At 40.7% G+C, this 15,368-nt stretch overlaps 1 protein-coding gene across 1 annotated transcript in view; it reads right to left on the bottom strand.

Moving 5' to 3' along the window:
* RUNX1T1 (RUNX1 partner transcriptional co-repressor 1) overlaps window positions 1-9,770 on the bottom strand; it is a 133,054-nt gene extending 123,284 nt beyond the window's left edge. The window contains 4 exon segments of the mRNA XM_037504254.2: window positions 8,829-8,885; window positions 8,888-8,971; window positions 9,146-9,170; window positions 9,172-9,770. Of these exon segments, the coding sequence (XP_037360151.1) occupies window positions 8,829-8,885; window positions 8,888-8,971; window positions 9,146-9,170; window positions 9,172-9,267 (262 nt within the window). The 5' untranslated portion in view covers window positions 9,268-9,770.
* Window positions 9,771-15,368: the final 5,598 nt, after the last annotated feature.

The raw sequence follows: 15,368 nt of genomic DNA, 5'->3' as shown, positions 1-15,368 counted from the left end.
AAGGTATCTTTTGTTCAAAAGCAGTCCAACTAGAAAATCTAATATATAAAGCAATTTGTTGTAAAAGTAGGTCTCCTCTGGTTCTTCTGTGCTAAGGGGAGCAATGAGAGGGCTGAACCCAATCTGGGGCACCTTCCATGCCACCCCACCCCGCCTCAGGGGTCCCATAGGACAGTTCGATCCCTGCCAGGGAGCTAACCCACATGGCGCAGCAGACTTCTGTCTCGCCCACTGCTCCCCTCAGCAGTGTATTTTCAGTGGATCTGCCTGTTCAGCTCCCCACTCTGTCTCTGGTGAATCCACATACACACACACACACACATCCCCCTCCCAGCACCTCTATACCTCAGTTCTTGTCTATACCCCAGTTCTTGTATGCATAAAATAAATCTTTAAAAAAAAAAAGTTTAAGTCAAAATGTTTGCTATTCTGAACATTTATGATCTTTCTACTTATTTCCCAGTAATTGATCAAGGGTCTTTTTGTTTTCTATATCCACATGTGTTCATTTCTTCACTCTTCACCTTCACCTACCCTGCCCTACTACTGCTGCATAAATTTTTCCACACCTGGCTTCTGCTTGTCCCATTTTTACTTTGTAACTACCCATATACCACAACAATAACTTCCCTTGATAAATGCTACCTCAAGACAATTTGAAATTTTAACCCACTCCCACTTCTAAAATCTCATTTATTCTGGGCCTCCCTGGTGGCACAAGGGGTTGGGATGCAACCTATGAGGCTGTACGCAGTCACTGAACACCAGTTCAATCCCCAGCCAGGGAGCAACCCACATGATGCAGCAGAGCTCTCCTGACTCGCCCACTGCTCCCCTCAGCAGTGTATTTCGCTCAGTCTGCCTGTTTTGCTCCCCACTCTGTCTCTGGTGAATCCTCTCACCCCCCCACACCTCTGGTGCCTATACCCCAGTTCTTATATAAATAAATCTTTTAAAAAATCTCATTTATCCTCCCATTTAATTGGTACTTACCAATTAAATTGGTAGTCAAGCCCCATCATTTTCTGTAGCTCTTTTGCCTCGAGCAGGTCAATCAAGTAGTAGAAACTGAAACTTGACCTGTTCTACACTGCTTTACACATAGGAGGCATTTATTAATTTATTTCAGATTTACAACCAGGAGTAAAAACTTTCATTGTCTTCCACATACTCTAAAGGTTGTCACTACCTAAAGAGCATGTCTTTAAAAAAAAAAAAAAAAAAAAAGTCCAATTAGGTTGAACAAGTTCCCACTTATTTTACTGCTCTTCACTGATACTTTCCTCTGATTTTTTTATATCCACTCCCTCCAGCCAACCCAAATCTTGACTTAGACAAGTTAATGGGGGCTGATCATATTTATTTTCCATTTCAATCTCAACTGGCCTACCTATCCTTATTTAAACAAAAGAATGAGAATCCACTGTCCACATTTGTTTCCCATCAGAGGTAAAATGTGTATCTTGATTATTAAATAAGTCTGACCGGCGATCAGAATGAAAATGTGTGACAGGTAGGTAGAGGGGTTGGGTTCTGAATACTTGTCTGACACATGATAAAAGTTACAGAATCCTAACAGTCACTTAAAAAGAACACTTTCACAGGAAAGAAGGATTACTATGTCAGTCTGATAAACACCACAGTTCCAGTCCCAATATCATCTGCTGTTCTTCCCAGCTGTGTTTGCTCATCACTGTGTACATAACATATGCATAGACACAGAAAATAAACTAGCAGTCTTTCATGACCTATCTTATAGCTCACATCTTCCTATATCTTGGGGTTAGAGAAAGGAGTATGTATGATATATCTAGTTTCAACCAACTGGACAACCATCTTCAAAGACTTTGTATTTAATACACAAATTGCACTGCGCTTACAACATCCACAGGGGGATGACTTCCCAACTTCTAATATTCCCCTTGTAAAGTCAGATGTGCATGTGAAATGTTCTGTGCGGTGCTGCTGTGTTAGCTCCCTGGCACTACAACTGCACACCAGCATTTGCAGGTACCATTCTTAATCTACATTCCTAATGCCTCTCCACTGGCCTATCTGAATGCCATCAGATGCACCTCCCAAGGTCTAGCAGAAGGACTTCCCAAACACTCTTCACAATAGCACCTTAGAGCTCATTTCTCTCCCAGTGTTCTATAGACTTGGCCACAACTAGCTCACTCACTCCCCTGTCATATTTTGCTTCATTTCATGTTAGTAGTGGCCACCGTGTTCTTGAGCTACTTTAGTCAACCTGCCATTACATTTCTGATAATAGTTTCTCTGTTATTTCTACAATGTAATATTCAGTAATATTCAGTAATGTTCAATCTCTTACTTAGGAGCTGATTCCTAGCCCTATTCATTTAAATAAGCAATTACTTACCAGGTTCTCATCAAAAATGGTTATAAGAGGTAATTTTCTAAATTTCCTGAGTAACTGAGGTCCAGACCTTGTGCCTGGTCCACAACCAATCATCCTCATGCCTGAGCACTAGGGCCTCCTCACTCCTGCCCCCAACCACTAACTTTATTTTGCACAGCAACTATGGGGAAAATGATTAAAGTTACTTCCCTTGAGCAAAACCAAACATCTTTAGGTGCTTCTCATAGCATAGACAGACTCTTTCCTCTGTCATGTGCCTTCAAAAAAGGTAGAGTAACAGAGGCCTCCCTGGTGGCGCAAGGGGTTAAGTCTCAGCACTATGAAGTTATTCACAGCCACTGCAGCACGAGTTCACCCACATAGCGGAGCAGACCTCTCTTCTCTCACCTGCTGCTCCCCTCAGCAGGATATTTCAGTAGATCTGCCTGTTCTGCTCCCCTCTTTCTCTCTGGTGAATCTTTTCAGGGCCCTACCCCAAATTCTGGGCAGCACCCCTGTTCTTATATGTATAAACAAATAAATCTTTAAAAATGAAAAAGGTAAAGTAACAACTTAAATTTCAGAGAATCCTCTAACATTCAAGCTATCTGGTTATGGGAAAAAAATGCCTATTCCCAGTGCCACCTCTATACAATGGAAAAATAATGGGGAAGTCATGATGTTCTATACTAATTCCATGTCCCAGTAACACAGAGATTAGTAGAGTCCACCCACTCAGAATTAAAAATACAATTTTTTTCATTCTCATAACCATGGGAGAATCCCAAAGGTATCACAAAGACTCATAATGTGAGATTTGGGAGACCTAAAGATCATTCACGGAGTCTGCCCCTTTATTTCACTCCTGCAGAATTTGCCTTGGGGTTGGAAGGCACCAGCTTACCCAGCAAGTGGACTAGAAAGGGAACCCAATTTGTTAATGAGTCAGGGAAAAGACACACTCTCACCAGATCCTTCTTTTGAGAATACTGAGAGCCCTTCACACTACACAAGCAGTTACAAATTCACAATGGTGCAGAGGCCTTCTCTTAAGAAATGACGGGAGGGTCTTCCTGGTGGTACAGGGGTTAAATACTCAGCACCATCAAGCTATTGACAGCCACTGCAGCAGTCTGGATCTCCAGCCAGGGAGCTGACCCACATGGCACAGCAGACCTCTCCTGTCTTGCCTGCTGTTCCCCCTCAGCAGTGTATTTCAGTCAATCAACCTGTTCTGTTCCCCACTATATCTCTGATCAATCCTCTCATCCCCACCACCCACCCCCGGCACCTCTGGCCTACACCCCAATTTCTTGTATGCATAAATGAAGAAAATAAATCCAAAAAGACATGACAGGAGATTGGTCCTGGCCAACTGGAGAATCAAGAGATAGGGGACCAAACCAACTGGGATGGGACACACTGGGCCAGAAGACAGCTTCAGAATGCCGGATGAGATCAACAAGGGGAACAGATTGATTCCTCAGGGCCACCGTGTAGCACAGAAAGCTGGTATTCTGACAAGGGAATAGAATTTCATGATGGAAAAGCCTAGATTAGGAGGTATTGAGAGACTGACATACACTTGGGTGTATCTACGGGTATCTGTCAGCCAGTAGCCAAATCTGATTCCTAGTTTGGGGGCAAAGGATACAGAGATCATGGCTATGTAATCATGGACCCCAAGGAGAATATTAAACCAGATATACCAAGAATAATGTTCTAATTATTAGAACTTGGGAGCAAAGTCGGTAAATAATTTTGGGAACACAGGAAATCTAAGTTTTCTAAATTGGGGCAAAGGTCAAGCTCAGAAAATGTAGAAATGAAGAAAGTGGAATGCTGGTGAATCATTTATTTAAAATCAGTGATGACTATACATGGGAAGGTTAATGCCAGGATCACAGCAGGCCCCTAGTATTTGTCAATTCCTCTTCTCTCTCCCAAGACCAACAACTAGGTGGCAGCCCTTGAAAGCCCAGAGCACACTCAGAAGTGGTTTCTGTGCCAGATTAAAAGAGTATAATGAATGTAGTCAATCTATTTCCTAAGATGCTCAGAGGTGCTGAAATTATTGGAAATGGGAAAATGTTCCATTGTGTCCTCCACATTCTAAAGGCCCTATCACCCAAATACTGATTTGCCTGCAGAGATCTTTACCAATATAAAACTTACAAAAACAAACGCTAGTTTCATTCCTTTTTAAGTTAAATTACACAAGTCAAGGGCCTCCCTGGTAGCACAGGGGTTAAAGACAGTGCTATCAAGCTATAGCCAGCCACTGCAGCATGAGTTCAATCCCGTCCAGGGAGTTAACCCACATGGCGCAGCAGACCTCTCCTGTCTCACCCACTGCTCCCCTCAGCAGTGTATTTCAGTCAATCTGCCTGTTCTGCCCGCCCCCACCCACTCTGTCTCTGGTGAATCCTCTCACCCCACACACCTCTAGCTATACCCAGTTCTTATATGCATAAATAAATAAATCTTTTTTAAAATTTATGCAAGTTATCTCTATTAACACTACCAAAATGGGGATTTTAAATGTTTATTATAGTCACTGAAAAAGTTAGTGGTTGTAAACAGTATTGGTTTTAAACCTTCTAACATGAGGGCATGAGGGTCTCTCATGTATTTTATTTTTTTTAAAGATTTATACAAGCTCGGGGGTGGGGGGGCGGCAGGGGGTATACAGGCCAGAGGCGCAGGAGGGCGAGAGAATTCAGAGACAGAGCGGGGAGCATAACAAGCAGATGGACCAAGGACACTGCTGAGGGGAGCGGCGGGCGAGACAGGAGAGGTCTGCCATGCCATGTGGGTATCTCCCTGGTATGCCAGGAATCGAACCCGTGCTGCAGAGGCTGTGGACAGCTTCATAGCACAGCGATCAACCCGCTGCACCACTGGGGAGGCCCTCTCATGCATTTTAAACCTCAACCATGGAGCATTACTTTATGAGTGGTTCTGATATAAGGGTCTAGACATCACTTCATAAAGTGGACCAATTTTAAGAAACTTACAAGCAGCTTTCTCCTTTTGCTGCCATACAAGGTTAGTGAGGCTTCAACACTGAGTGTGTCTTCAGCATAAAATAACCCACTAGAAGATCACATACCAAGTGATAAGATTATGTATGTGAAATAAACTTTCTTACACTGATCTGTGATTCAGCAACATTTCTCGAGAGTGGCAAAGTGCCGGGGGCTCTGTACCAGGGAATATACCCACATGGTTGCCCAAGTCTCTGAAAGATATGCCAGCACAACATGCCACAATTTGGCTTCACACTGGAAATTGCATTTCTTAAAAGTATTCTTCTTTGGTAGGTTACATACATGCAACCACAAGCGCATACACACCCAATTCTGTTCTTCAGACTCCTTCTTTTAAGTAGCATTTGCTAATATTAAGCCTGTTATCGGCTCCTGGTGTTTATCTTCTGCTTTATCAATTCCGGAGATATTCTGGGTTTGTCTAACAGTCCAAGTGCAAAGCCACAGCTACACAGCCTAAGCAGTGATCATGTCTCACGCTGGACAAATCACTATAGCCACAAGTCAACCCAACTGCAATTGTGGATAGAGTCAATATTGAACCTTATCCAAATTTCATCAGCCTTCCTTCCACCTTAATTTTCTGTGACCAGTTTTACCTAGATAGTGCTGGCACTCATTTTGTTATTAGAGGGATGAAGCATTTTTATTATGACTATTTAAGACATGTTAGAGTTTTCTTTTTAATTAGTACTGGATAATTTAAAAAGAACATGTCTTTTCTAGAAATGTCACCAGTAAAATGCATCCAATTTTTCTCTAATGTGGTGCTTTCCCTGTCCATAAAACTTATTTGATTAGCAGTACTATAGAAGCTAAAGCTTTTGTACGCAGGCACTCAAGCATAATTTAATCATTTTATTTAAGCATGAAAAAAATTATTCTGAAAGCCCTGTTAGGTAAAATATCCCTGATTAGTTTAAACTTACATTTGCAGGTATATTAAGGGTGAAATAAATCATAGAATGCTCAGTATGCAGTGGAATAGTGTTAACTTTGTTATAATAGTCAGCAGTCAGTTAAAAATTGTAGTATTAGAGAATGTAAGGAATAACTGTCTCATTTTAAATAACTATATTTAAACAGGTTATTTTAAAATAAATTTTGTTTTGTGCGAACCCTTTTTATATTACCAGGATTTTCACCTATGGAAACCTCTTTCATAGTCAAACAAGATGAGGTCCTAATTGCATAATACCATTTATCTGCTGAGGATAAAAATGCCAACAAATGAAAATGCACATTAGGCAAGAGATTGTCAGAATAGAAAATTGTCTTTTATTTTTTTTATTTTTTTGTTTTTTTGTTTTTAAATAACCCACTCACATTAACAAAAGACTGCAGTAGCTTCCAAATTATAGGTTGTTATTTTTAGTGGAAGTAGTTCAATATTCATATTGGAGCAGATGTAGCAGTTTAACAAAACAGCTCTTCAAATCCTGCACAAATTGAAAACAGGAAAACTGATTGCATTTTCTCTTATCACTTTCCTTTTCTGAATTGACACTTTTGGCCTACTGAAAATTTACACATGGCTTTCATCTCAACAGCACCTGCTGATCAAATAGAAACCTAACATTTTCATGAAAATGGTATAAAGGACTAGTTTTGTTCTAAATGCTGTAAAGGGCATCAGTTGCCTACTTGATGGCAACAATTGCTGTGTCTAAGGCATATTCATAATAGTTTTAATATTTTCATTAAACTTTTTTAAAAATATGCTAAGTCCCAGTTTTTTTCCCCCCATCTTCACTTTTGGTATGATTCAAATTTCTTTTACTCAATGACTGCCTAGTACTTAGTTTTATCATGCAAAGGCTATACCAAATGTGTAAAAATGTAGATTAAGATAATGAGCACTTAGTATTTTCTCTGTCACTGTTTAGAATACACATGTATTTATCCAGACATATTATAGACGATGCATGCCCATGGACGGAAAAGATATATGCTCCATTTTTGGATTCCACCCGCCAACAGAAAACAGGAAACAAAAAGTCAAAGTCAGGCCCTATTTTTGAAGGGGCTTTACATATTCTTTTATCAGATATAGATTTAGCAGGTGCTTGGATGTTTGCTACCCCGGACTGGAAAGGAACAGATGTCACCCAAGCACAAGCTGGTAAACAACTAAATGGCCTGACCAACTACTCACTGCAAATACCTCCAGGGAAGAAAAAGGTACATCTTGAAAATGGGTATTCTGATGTGTCACATACACAAGATTGGTAGCTAAGCTGTTTCTCAGATTTTTAAATTAAAGTGCTCCATAGATTTCTCTGTGACACCCAATTCTGGGTAAAATTAAAGAAGCTCCTAGGACATGCTGTCAGTTTCTTAGCCCAAAGATCACTCCACCCCTTCTAAAAGATTCCAGGCTGTCCATTCCCATTCTGCCTGAGTGATAAGGTAACCTAAAGGCAGAAATGACATACAGTAATATATGTGCCACTCTGACCAGTTGGTCTGTGAATTTCAGTGTTTCATCATGCTCACTGAGGCAAAGGCAAACCTGAAATGTCAATATGTTCAGTCAATGGAAGTGAAATAATGGGACTCTATTGTCTTACCCAATCGATTTGCCGCTGTCAACAAGGAAACAGGCCCCCTGGCTTTAAACAAATTTTAATTAGGCTTTTAGTTACTGGATCATATTTACCTATAGAAACACCTACCTAAAACAATGAGTAGGAGGCAAAAGCAATCTTTTTTTTTTTTTTTTACTTTTTCCCTTTCTAAGAATATTGAAAAGTTGATACTATAATTTTTTGAAATACATTCATGAGTCAATAAAACATTTCCTCTTCTTTTTTTAAAACCAACTCCAAGGAAAAAGGCCCATGGTTCAAATCCAAAATACAAATCGACCTAACAGACCTGATTCTTTTTTCTTGAGACCTCGTTGAGACCATCCTATAAAACCAACTGATTCCATAGTAAAAGTGGGCTTTGCTTTCTGATTCATCCAAGTACCACTGTTAGCATCAATTCACCACCCATTCCAGACAAGTCATACAAAACCAAACACGAATGATCAATTCCAAAAGCCCTCTAACCTTTTTGCTTAGTTTATCAACCCTACACAGAAGTGGAAATTAAAACTCCTCTTCAAATAAGGGAGACGATGCTGAGACGGGCAGGGGTGGGGGAGAAGAGGCAATAAAGACATTTAAGTCCTTCACATTTCACCTAAGTTCTATGGCCCTTCTTTTCCACCGGAAGGGAGACAATCGCACCTTAAAATAAAAATGAACTAATCAAGTTGTTCAGCAGCTTTTTCTCTCCTCTCTTCATCTAGAGGCTTCACCGTCCAGTCAATAAATAATCCATTGTTCCCCCTTTATCGAGTCTCTTTAAACCTATTCAGACTGGCAAAACTAAACCCAATTAAAGATAAGGCCCTCCAGTAATCTCACCTCGGTGAGTCCTGTCTGGATAGCAGAGGTGATGGGAGATAGCGGCCAGGCCGGGACTGATGCCTCCTCCTCACCCCACACAACAAAAGGCAGATTTCTCTTCCTCCCTCTGCTAATCTTTAAATGTAAATTCTCTCCGCCAGCTAAGAGGAGCGACAGATAACACGTTACATCTTCACTTCTCCTGGTCTTATCGACTTCTGAATCATTTGGAAAGGGAGAGCGGGAGAGAGAAAGGCAGCCTCCCCGCGCCCCCCACCCCCACCCCTTCCCACCCCCTCCTCTGCGCCCGCCTCCCTCCCGCTCACGGAGATTACCTTCTGGCAAAGGCGCGCAGGAGAGGCGGCCGCAGCCGAGGCGGCACCCAGACCGCGGCTTTGTATTCATTAAACACACATCGGAGCTTATCAGAAGTAAAAGGCTTGTCAGGATGGCACATTGTGTGTGAGTGAGTGTGTGAGCGCAGGAGGGAGAGGAGAGAAGCCAACGTGCATCAGGGTGATTACAATATCAGCAGGGCCCAGATGGAGGCAGGAAAATAAACAGAGGGTGCGTGTGAGACAGAGCGGCAGAGGGAGGAAAAGTAGGGAGAGGGGGAGAGAGAGAGAGAGAGAGAGAGAGAGAGAGACAGGCTGAAGGGAAGAAACCAAAAGGCATGGAGGGAGTAGGGGGTTCAGGCCCCAGGATGGGGATGGAAAAGGAGGGAGTGGTACCTCAAGGCTGGCTGAGGGGTAGAGCCAGGGCAAGGGGTCCCCATCTGCCCCTACTCCAAGCAAAGGGGAGGGATCCAAACTAGCAAACTGTATTTCCCAGCTCCGGGGCTAGACTGAGGACGTTCTGGAGGCTCTGTCAAGGTCAGAGGGACGTCCAGAGCGCTTTTGGCAGAGCATAACAATGAGACAGTCACCACCTCACCTCCATCCAAATAGGCACGATTTGCAAAACAAACCTAGTGAGTCCTCACAGCAGTTCCACCGCCTAGCAGACCAGCCTCGAGTGGAGTTCTAGTGCTCCCGGGCTGACCCCGGTACTCAATTCCAAGCCGCCCCCTCCCCTTCACACACCCAGAAACAGACACAGGCAGTCATAAAATAGCTGCATTCCCCGGGCTGCAGCGTGTCCCGGCAGAAGACTCGCACGGCCGGCATCACTGTGATAAGGACCACTTGTGATTGGTAGCTACAGGTGACTCTTAGACACCTGCTCCACCTCCAGAAATTGTGTTGGGGAAGGGGGTTCATCTGAGAGTCTATTTTGGAGGTGGGAATTTGAAATTGAGGCAATCAATCTCGGCCTGAGCTGCCTTGCAGCTCTTCACCTTCCCAGAGCCGGAGAATCAATCAGAGAACAAGCAGAGGCTAATGCTCGGCCGTCAGACCAGAGTTCATCCTCCACCCTAGCAGGGTGAGGAGGGAGATACACCTGAGTAGCCCCTTGGGAGCCCCTTTTCACTTTTAAATGCACCCATCAGACAATCAGAACATCTGATCAGATCCTTAATGGAGTGCAGATAATGCAGCAAAGAAGGTTATTTTATTGGGGGGAGCGGGAGTATTTGGTTGTGCTGTGTTTCAAGGCACTGAAGCCTGGTTAAGAAGCTCTCATAGCAGTATGAAGACTGAGTTCCGAATGATGTAGCCAATAAACTACATAATTGTTCCGAGCGCACACTTTAGCCCCAGCTGCAGTGAAATTCTGGGTGATAGAACAGTTTATGCATGGGCTTTCAACATAAAGGGGGAAGTGGGGGAGTCTGGTGGGGGAGTCTGATGGGGGGCTGGGGGTGGGGACAGTAAAGCTAGTGTGTAGAGAAAACCACACACAAGAGAAAGAGCTTCTTTAGCAGTCGTCTCTGAGTAGACAAATTTTGAAGAAGCCTTTTAGAAAGTGAGGAAGGGGGCATTGTTTAATGAAGCACTCCCCTCCAAATCTCTTAGCCAAAAGTGTTCTATGCAGCGGATCCTCACCTCTATCCTTCTCCCTCTATTCCCATTCCAAGAAAAGAATTAAGAGAAATTGGATGGAAAAGGCAAAGTGAAAAAAGCTGGGCATAGGTGGAGGAAGGGCATGTGTGAAAAATCTTGTCATGCAATGAATGTCAGATAAAAAGGGGTCTGTCACAATCTCCCAGTAATCCAATAATGTGGAAAACCTTGTGGCATCACTGAAACGACAACAAGGTAATATTTCTCCATATAGCTTCAAAAAGTGCCCAGGTTCAATAGTTAGAGAAGAGCGCAGAGGTAAGATGTAAACTATTTGGCAGGATACATTACAAAATCCAGTGAGCTTTCTGGGTAAAAATCTCATTCTTACATGTTTTAAATTCAATAACAGACTTCTGGAGTATCATTTCAGCTCTCATGAACGGTCACCCTCAACTTTCCTCTAGCTGTTAAAGAAAACTGCATTCACAGTGACCAGATACAATCACACGTACCTTCTTCATCATTGCATTTTAGTTAAGATCAGTGTGGACACAGACTACATGCAAATGCTTATTAATCCAAAGCAACTCTGGGAAGAAAAAATATACACAATTTACAAATGCCCAGTGATTTTTCCATTACACTCTCTCTGAAGAGATGCTATTTTTAAAATATGCACTACTACTTTCAAGTCCAGAAAAGGCTTCATTTTTCTTTAGAAAGAATCCAAACACTAAAGGGTAGAAGAAAACTGGGCAAAGCTAATCTGCCAGTTTTGTAAATGGACAGTATTTCTATTACTACCTTGTTTGTTCATTGACTTCTGGCTCAGTTATAGAAAAGATCAACCAATTCTCAAATGGGAAGAATCCAAGTCTCTCTTCCAAACACTTTACTGCAAGGCTTTCAATCTTGGACCAAAAAAAAGGGCAATATAATAATGAAGAAATATAATCACATCTTAAGTGTACCACAGAAAGTGGTTTCTATAATCACAGCTGTCTTAAAGTCCACAGAAGAGACTAAAAATCTTAATTTCAACTAGTTCTTTTCTTAATAATAGGTTACCTTCCTATAAAAGCAAGAAGTCCATCTGCCCCAGGCAGATAAGTTTTGAAGCATTAATTCAGATAAAAATCTAGCATTTTCTTTCTTTGAGTATGTGAATTCTAGTGTGCTATAATGTGAGAATTCCAACATATGACCATTATAGCATAATATCTCATTGCTCAGCTTGTCATTATTTCATTTGTAATTCTTATGTTAATTATGTTCATAATTACTATAAACAGATGTGGTAGACATTCATGTGACCTTTTATTGCAGAATGCATTCCTCACTCATTTTGCTCTAATTTCTCATGTATGTGAAACTGAAATGCAGGAAAAAAATTTTCTAATGCTTCACATGCATAAGTTAAAACAAAACTACCTCCTACTTCATCTGCATTTTAAAAAATCAGAATATTCTTAGTATTTAGGCTGCTTTACAGCACCTCTCAAAATTGCACACTGAACCCTCACTGCTGCTCACTAAATTGTAGCTATAAATGCCAAACAAAGGCTAGCATCCATGTCTAAGTTGTTTGTCTTTTTTTTTAATATCAAAGGTTAATGCAGCAGAATTGTGCTTCAAAACCCAGTGCCTAGCAGCTACATAGCGATTTATTCACTCATAACTCAACCATCACTCTCTTTACCTAAAACACATTTACAATAAAATCAGTATGGATTTCATTAGTTGAAAACCTCCTCAAATTTCATTTCTTTGGCCCTAATCTATAATTAGTGTGGACAGACAGGTGCAAACCCTTCTCTTCTACAGATGGCTACTGGAAATGGTGCAAAGTAGCTCCTTCTGTTTAAACAACACAGAGATAACCTGCTCTGTCTTATCACTTACAATTACCTCCATTAAACTGAACTAATGTTTGCTTTAATAAAATGTTCACTGTTCTTTAAACATTATTTAGGAACTCTTATATTAATGGCTGTAAAAAAAAAAGTGAAGTTGGAAGGTGTCTCTTTAGGTGATAATAAATAACTTATTCTGGATAACATGTTCCCACTGGTGGGTAATACTCTGATGTCCACAAAGGTGTTCTTGATTTAACACTTGTTTGTAATTTTGCACAAATAAGGTCAAAAATGATGTTTTAACAAGATACATAGATGACAAAATTTAACAAGTGGAGAGAAACATTTTTCCTGAAGTATAGAAGCATGAAAGGTTTCAATTTTTTCCTTATAGATTTTAGTTATGGAAGTATTAACTCAAGATCTGACTGTTTTTCAAGGATATTTGTTAACCTAATTTCATGTATTTATAATTTCTGATAAATTATTCTTAAAGTTGTATGAGTTCATCTTTTAAGGCACATTTTAAAAATTAACTATGAATGTAAGTGTATCCTGCAAGCACAGGGTTAAAAATAATTCCATTCCAAAATATGTAACTTCTATAAAACCAGAGATCACTTCTTCCAGGTTCTGCTATCAATAAAACCTACGGAATACTATATGATGAATAAGGGGTCCATAAAACAAAGAACTTTTAAATGCCCAAACAGCAACAAATAAATAGCTTTCCTCACTGAACTTACATAACTTACAGTAATAAACTCCAGTAAAATGCAACTGACTCATTTTTTTCACATGCAAATCTTGCAGGTGCCTATTTTTCAGACTGCTTTGCTATGAAGGGCTATGTTGCCTGCATAAAACCTCAATGAAGAAGGCTTTGCATTCAGTGCCTGTCAGCTGATGTTCATATCAAAGAAGTGAGAAACAGGATTTGACAGTGAAGAATGTCCTAGACTGACAACCACTGACCAGCATTCCTATTGGAAGCATTTCTTTCTTGTGATCCCTTTTCAATGTTTAAAAAAAGGGGGGGAGGGGTTGGTTAAGCTTCTATTTTACAATAAAATAAATGATAATGGCATCTTACATTTGTGTACTCCTTTGCAGTTTATGAAGTGCTCTTTTTTTTTAGCAAATATTTAGACTAACACCCTCAATGGTAAAGAGAGCTCATGATCAAAGCAATATTTTGCTTCTTTCCTAAAGGGAAATTTGTAAAATTAAAAAGCTGCAGTTTGTAACAGCAACACATACTCTCCTGCTTTTTCCATGCAACTTGCAATTTCATAGTACACTTTGCATTTCATTACAAGTAGGATTCTTCAAATTAGAAGCCTTCAAATTTAAGGATCATTTCAAAATCAAATTATTCGTAGGTCACAGAGACTATATCTACAAAGGAAAATATCATTTCAAAGAATTCTGGTCTGCATGAGTTGTTCAAACATTTTTTTAAAAAATTAGACTGTTTTCTCCACTTTTTTTTTTTTAAAGCTCTGACCTGGACTCTGGAAAAACTACATAGTCAAATTCTCCCACTCAATATTTAGCTTTTCAAAGAAAGAGACCACTGTCTGAATGGTTCACAATAAATTAATGCCTTAACCAAGACTTTTCTTCCCTTAGTGTAATCTTAGATAAAAATCTAAGTTATGTACCCAGATGAGCATGATTACTTGGTTATTTTGTTGAAATTCTGTGTATTTTGAAAGAATAAAGCAAAGAAATATGAAATGCTTAAGTACAAATAAAAAAATGATAGACTTCAACTTCCTCAACATCCACCCTGGCTGCAAAAAAAAAAAAAAAAAAAAAAAAAGGCCTGGATCAAATTAATATTCCCTGATTAATACTGTCATATATCCCTTATTAAAAAAATAACTATCAGTGAAAAGAAAGAAAATCAAATGGCCCTGTGTGCTATATGAAAGCCAACATAATATTAAAACTAAGTAAGACTTTAAGGATTGATATTGGAGAAAATCCACAGAATTATGATTTGCTTCTGTGTGTGCACATCACTGCTGACATAAACACCCAGGTTGGAGCTATGATGGCTTAAGAAACAGTGGTGTTTGTTGACCTTTTCTAAGGAACTGTGTGACAGGAGAAACTGGGCACAGCACAATACACACATGGTCAAAGCCAAGCGCTGCAATAAACTAAAAGGAGGCCCCCAATACTAACAAACCGTTTATCACAGAGAAGCTAGTCAATTTGTATTCTAGTGAGTGTGGACTCACTGGGCACAGACCCAGTTCCACTCCTGATCTATGCAAAGGGAGGGGGATGTGATAATAAAAGCCACTGAGAGTGCTTAAAAATGGTACAGATGTTTAAAAGGAGGCTAGGAGGGGGAAACCCTGTAAAACAGATTTCAGTTCACACAGAAGGTAGAAAGAAAATGCTTTGGTCAGCAACCCGACCTTTATCAGGGGATAAATCAATTTGCAGCAGCTGTGGACAGCCATTTATATACAGGCCCTGGGCAGATTAATTAAGGCAAGCCAAGTTAAAAATTCAAGGGGGCTGCGAGTTACATTAAGCACATGAAGTTGGTCGGGAGTGGCTCCTCCAGCTCTCCTGGCCTCCACTCCCTCTCCCTGGCCTCCGCCAAGGGTCTGCAGGACGTACCCCACGCGGAATACTAGTTATTTATGAAAGCGGCATCCTGCAGGGTCCCCCAAGCAGCAGCATCCAGGCTGGGGCACGTTTGGGATCTGAGGTGCCCAACCTTGAAGGAAATCTAT

Source organism: Talpa occidentalis, unplaced genomic scaffold, assembly GCF_014898055.3.
Source record: "Talpa occidentalis isolate TD23 unplaced genomic scaffold, MPIMG_talOcc4v2.1, whole genome shotgun sequence".
Classification (NCBI taxonomy): Eukaryota; Metazoa; Chordata; class Mammalia; order Eulipotyphla; family Talpidae; genus Talpa; species Talpa occidentalis.
The sequence above is the reverse complement of the archived record's forward strand: the minus strand, read 5'-3'. Positions and strand labels throughout refer to the sequence as shown.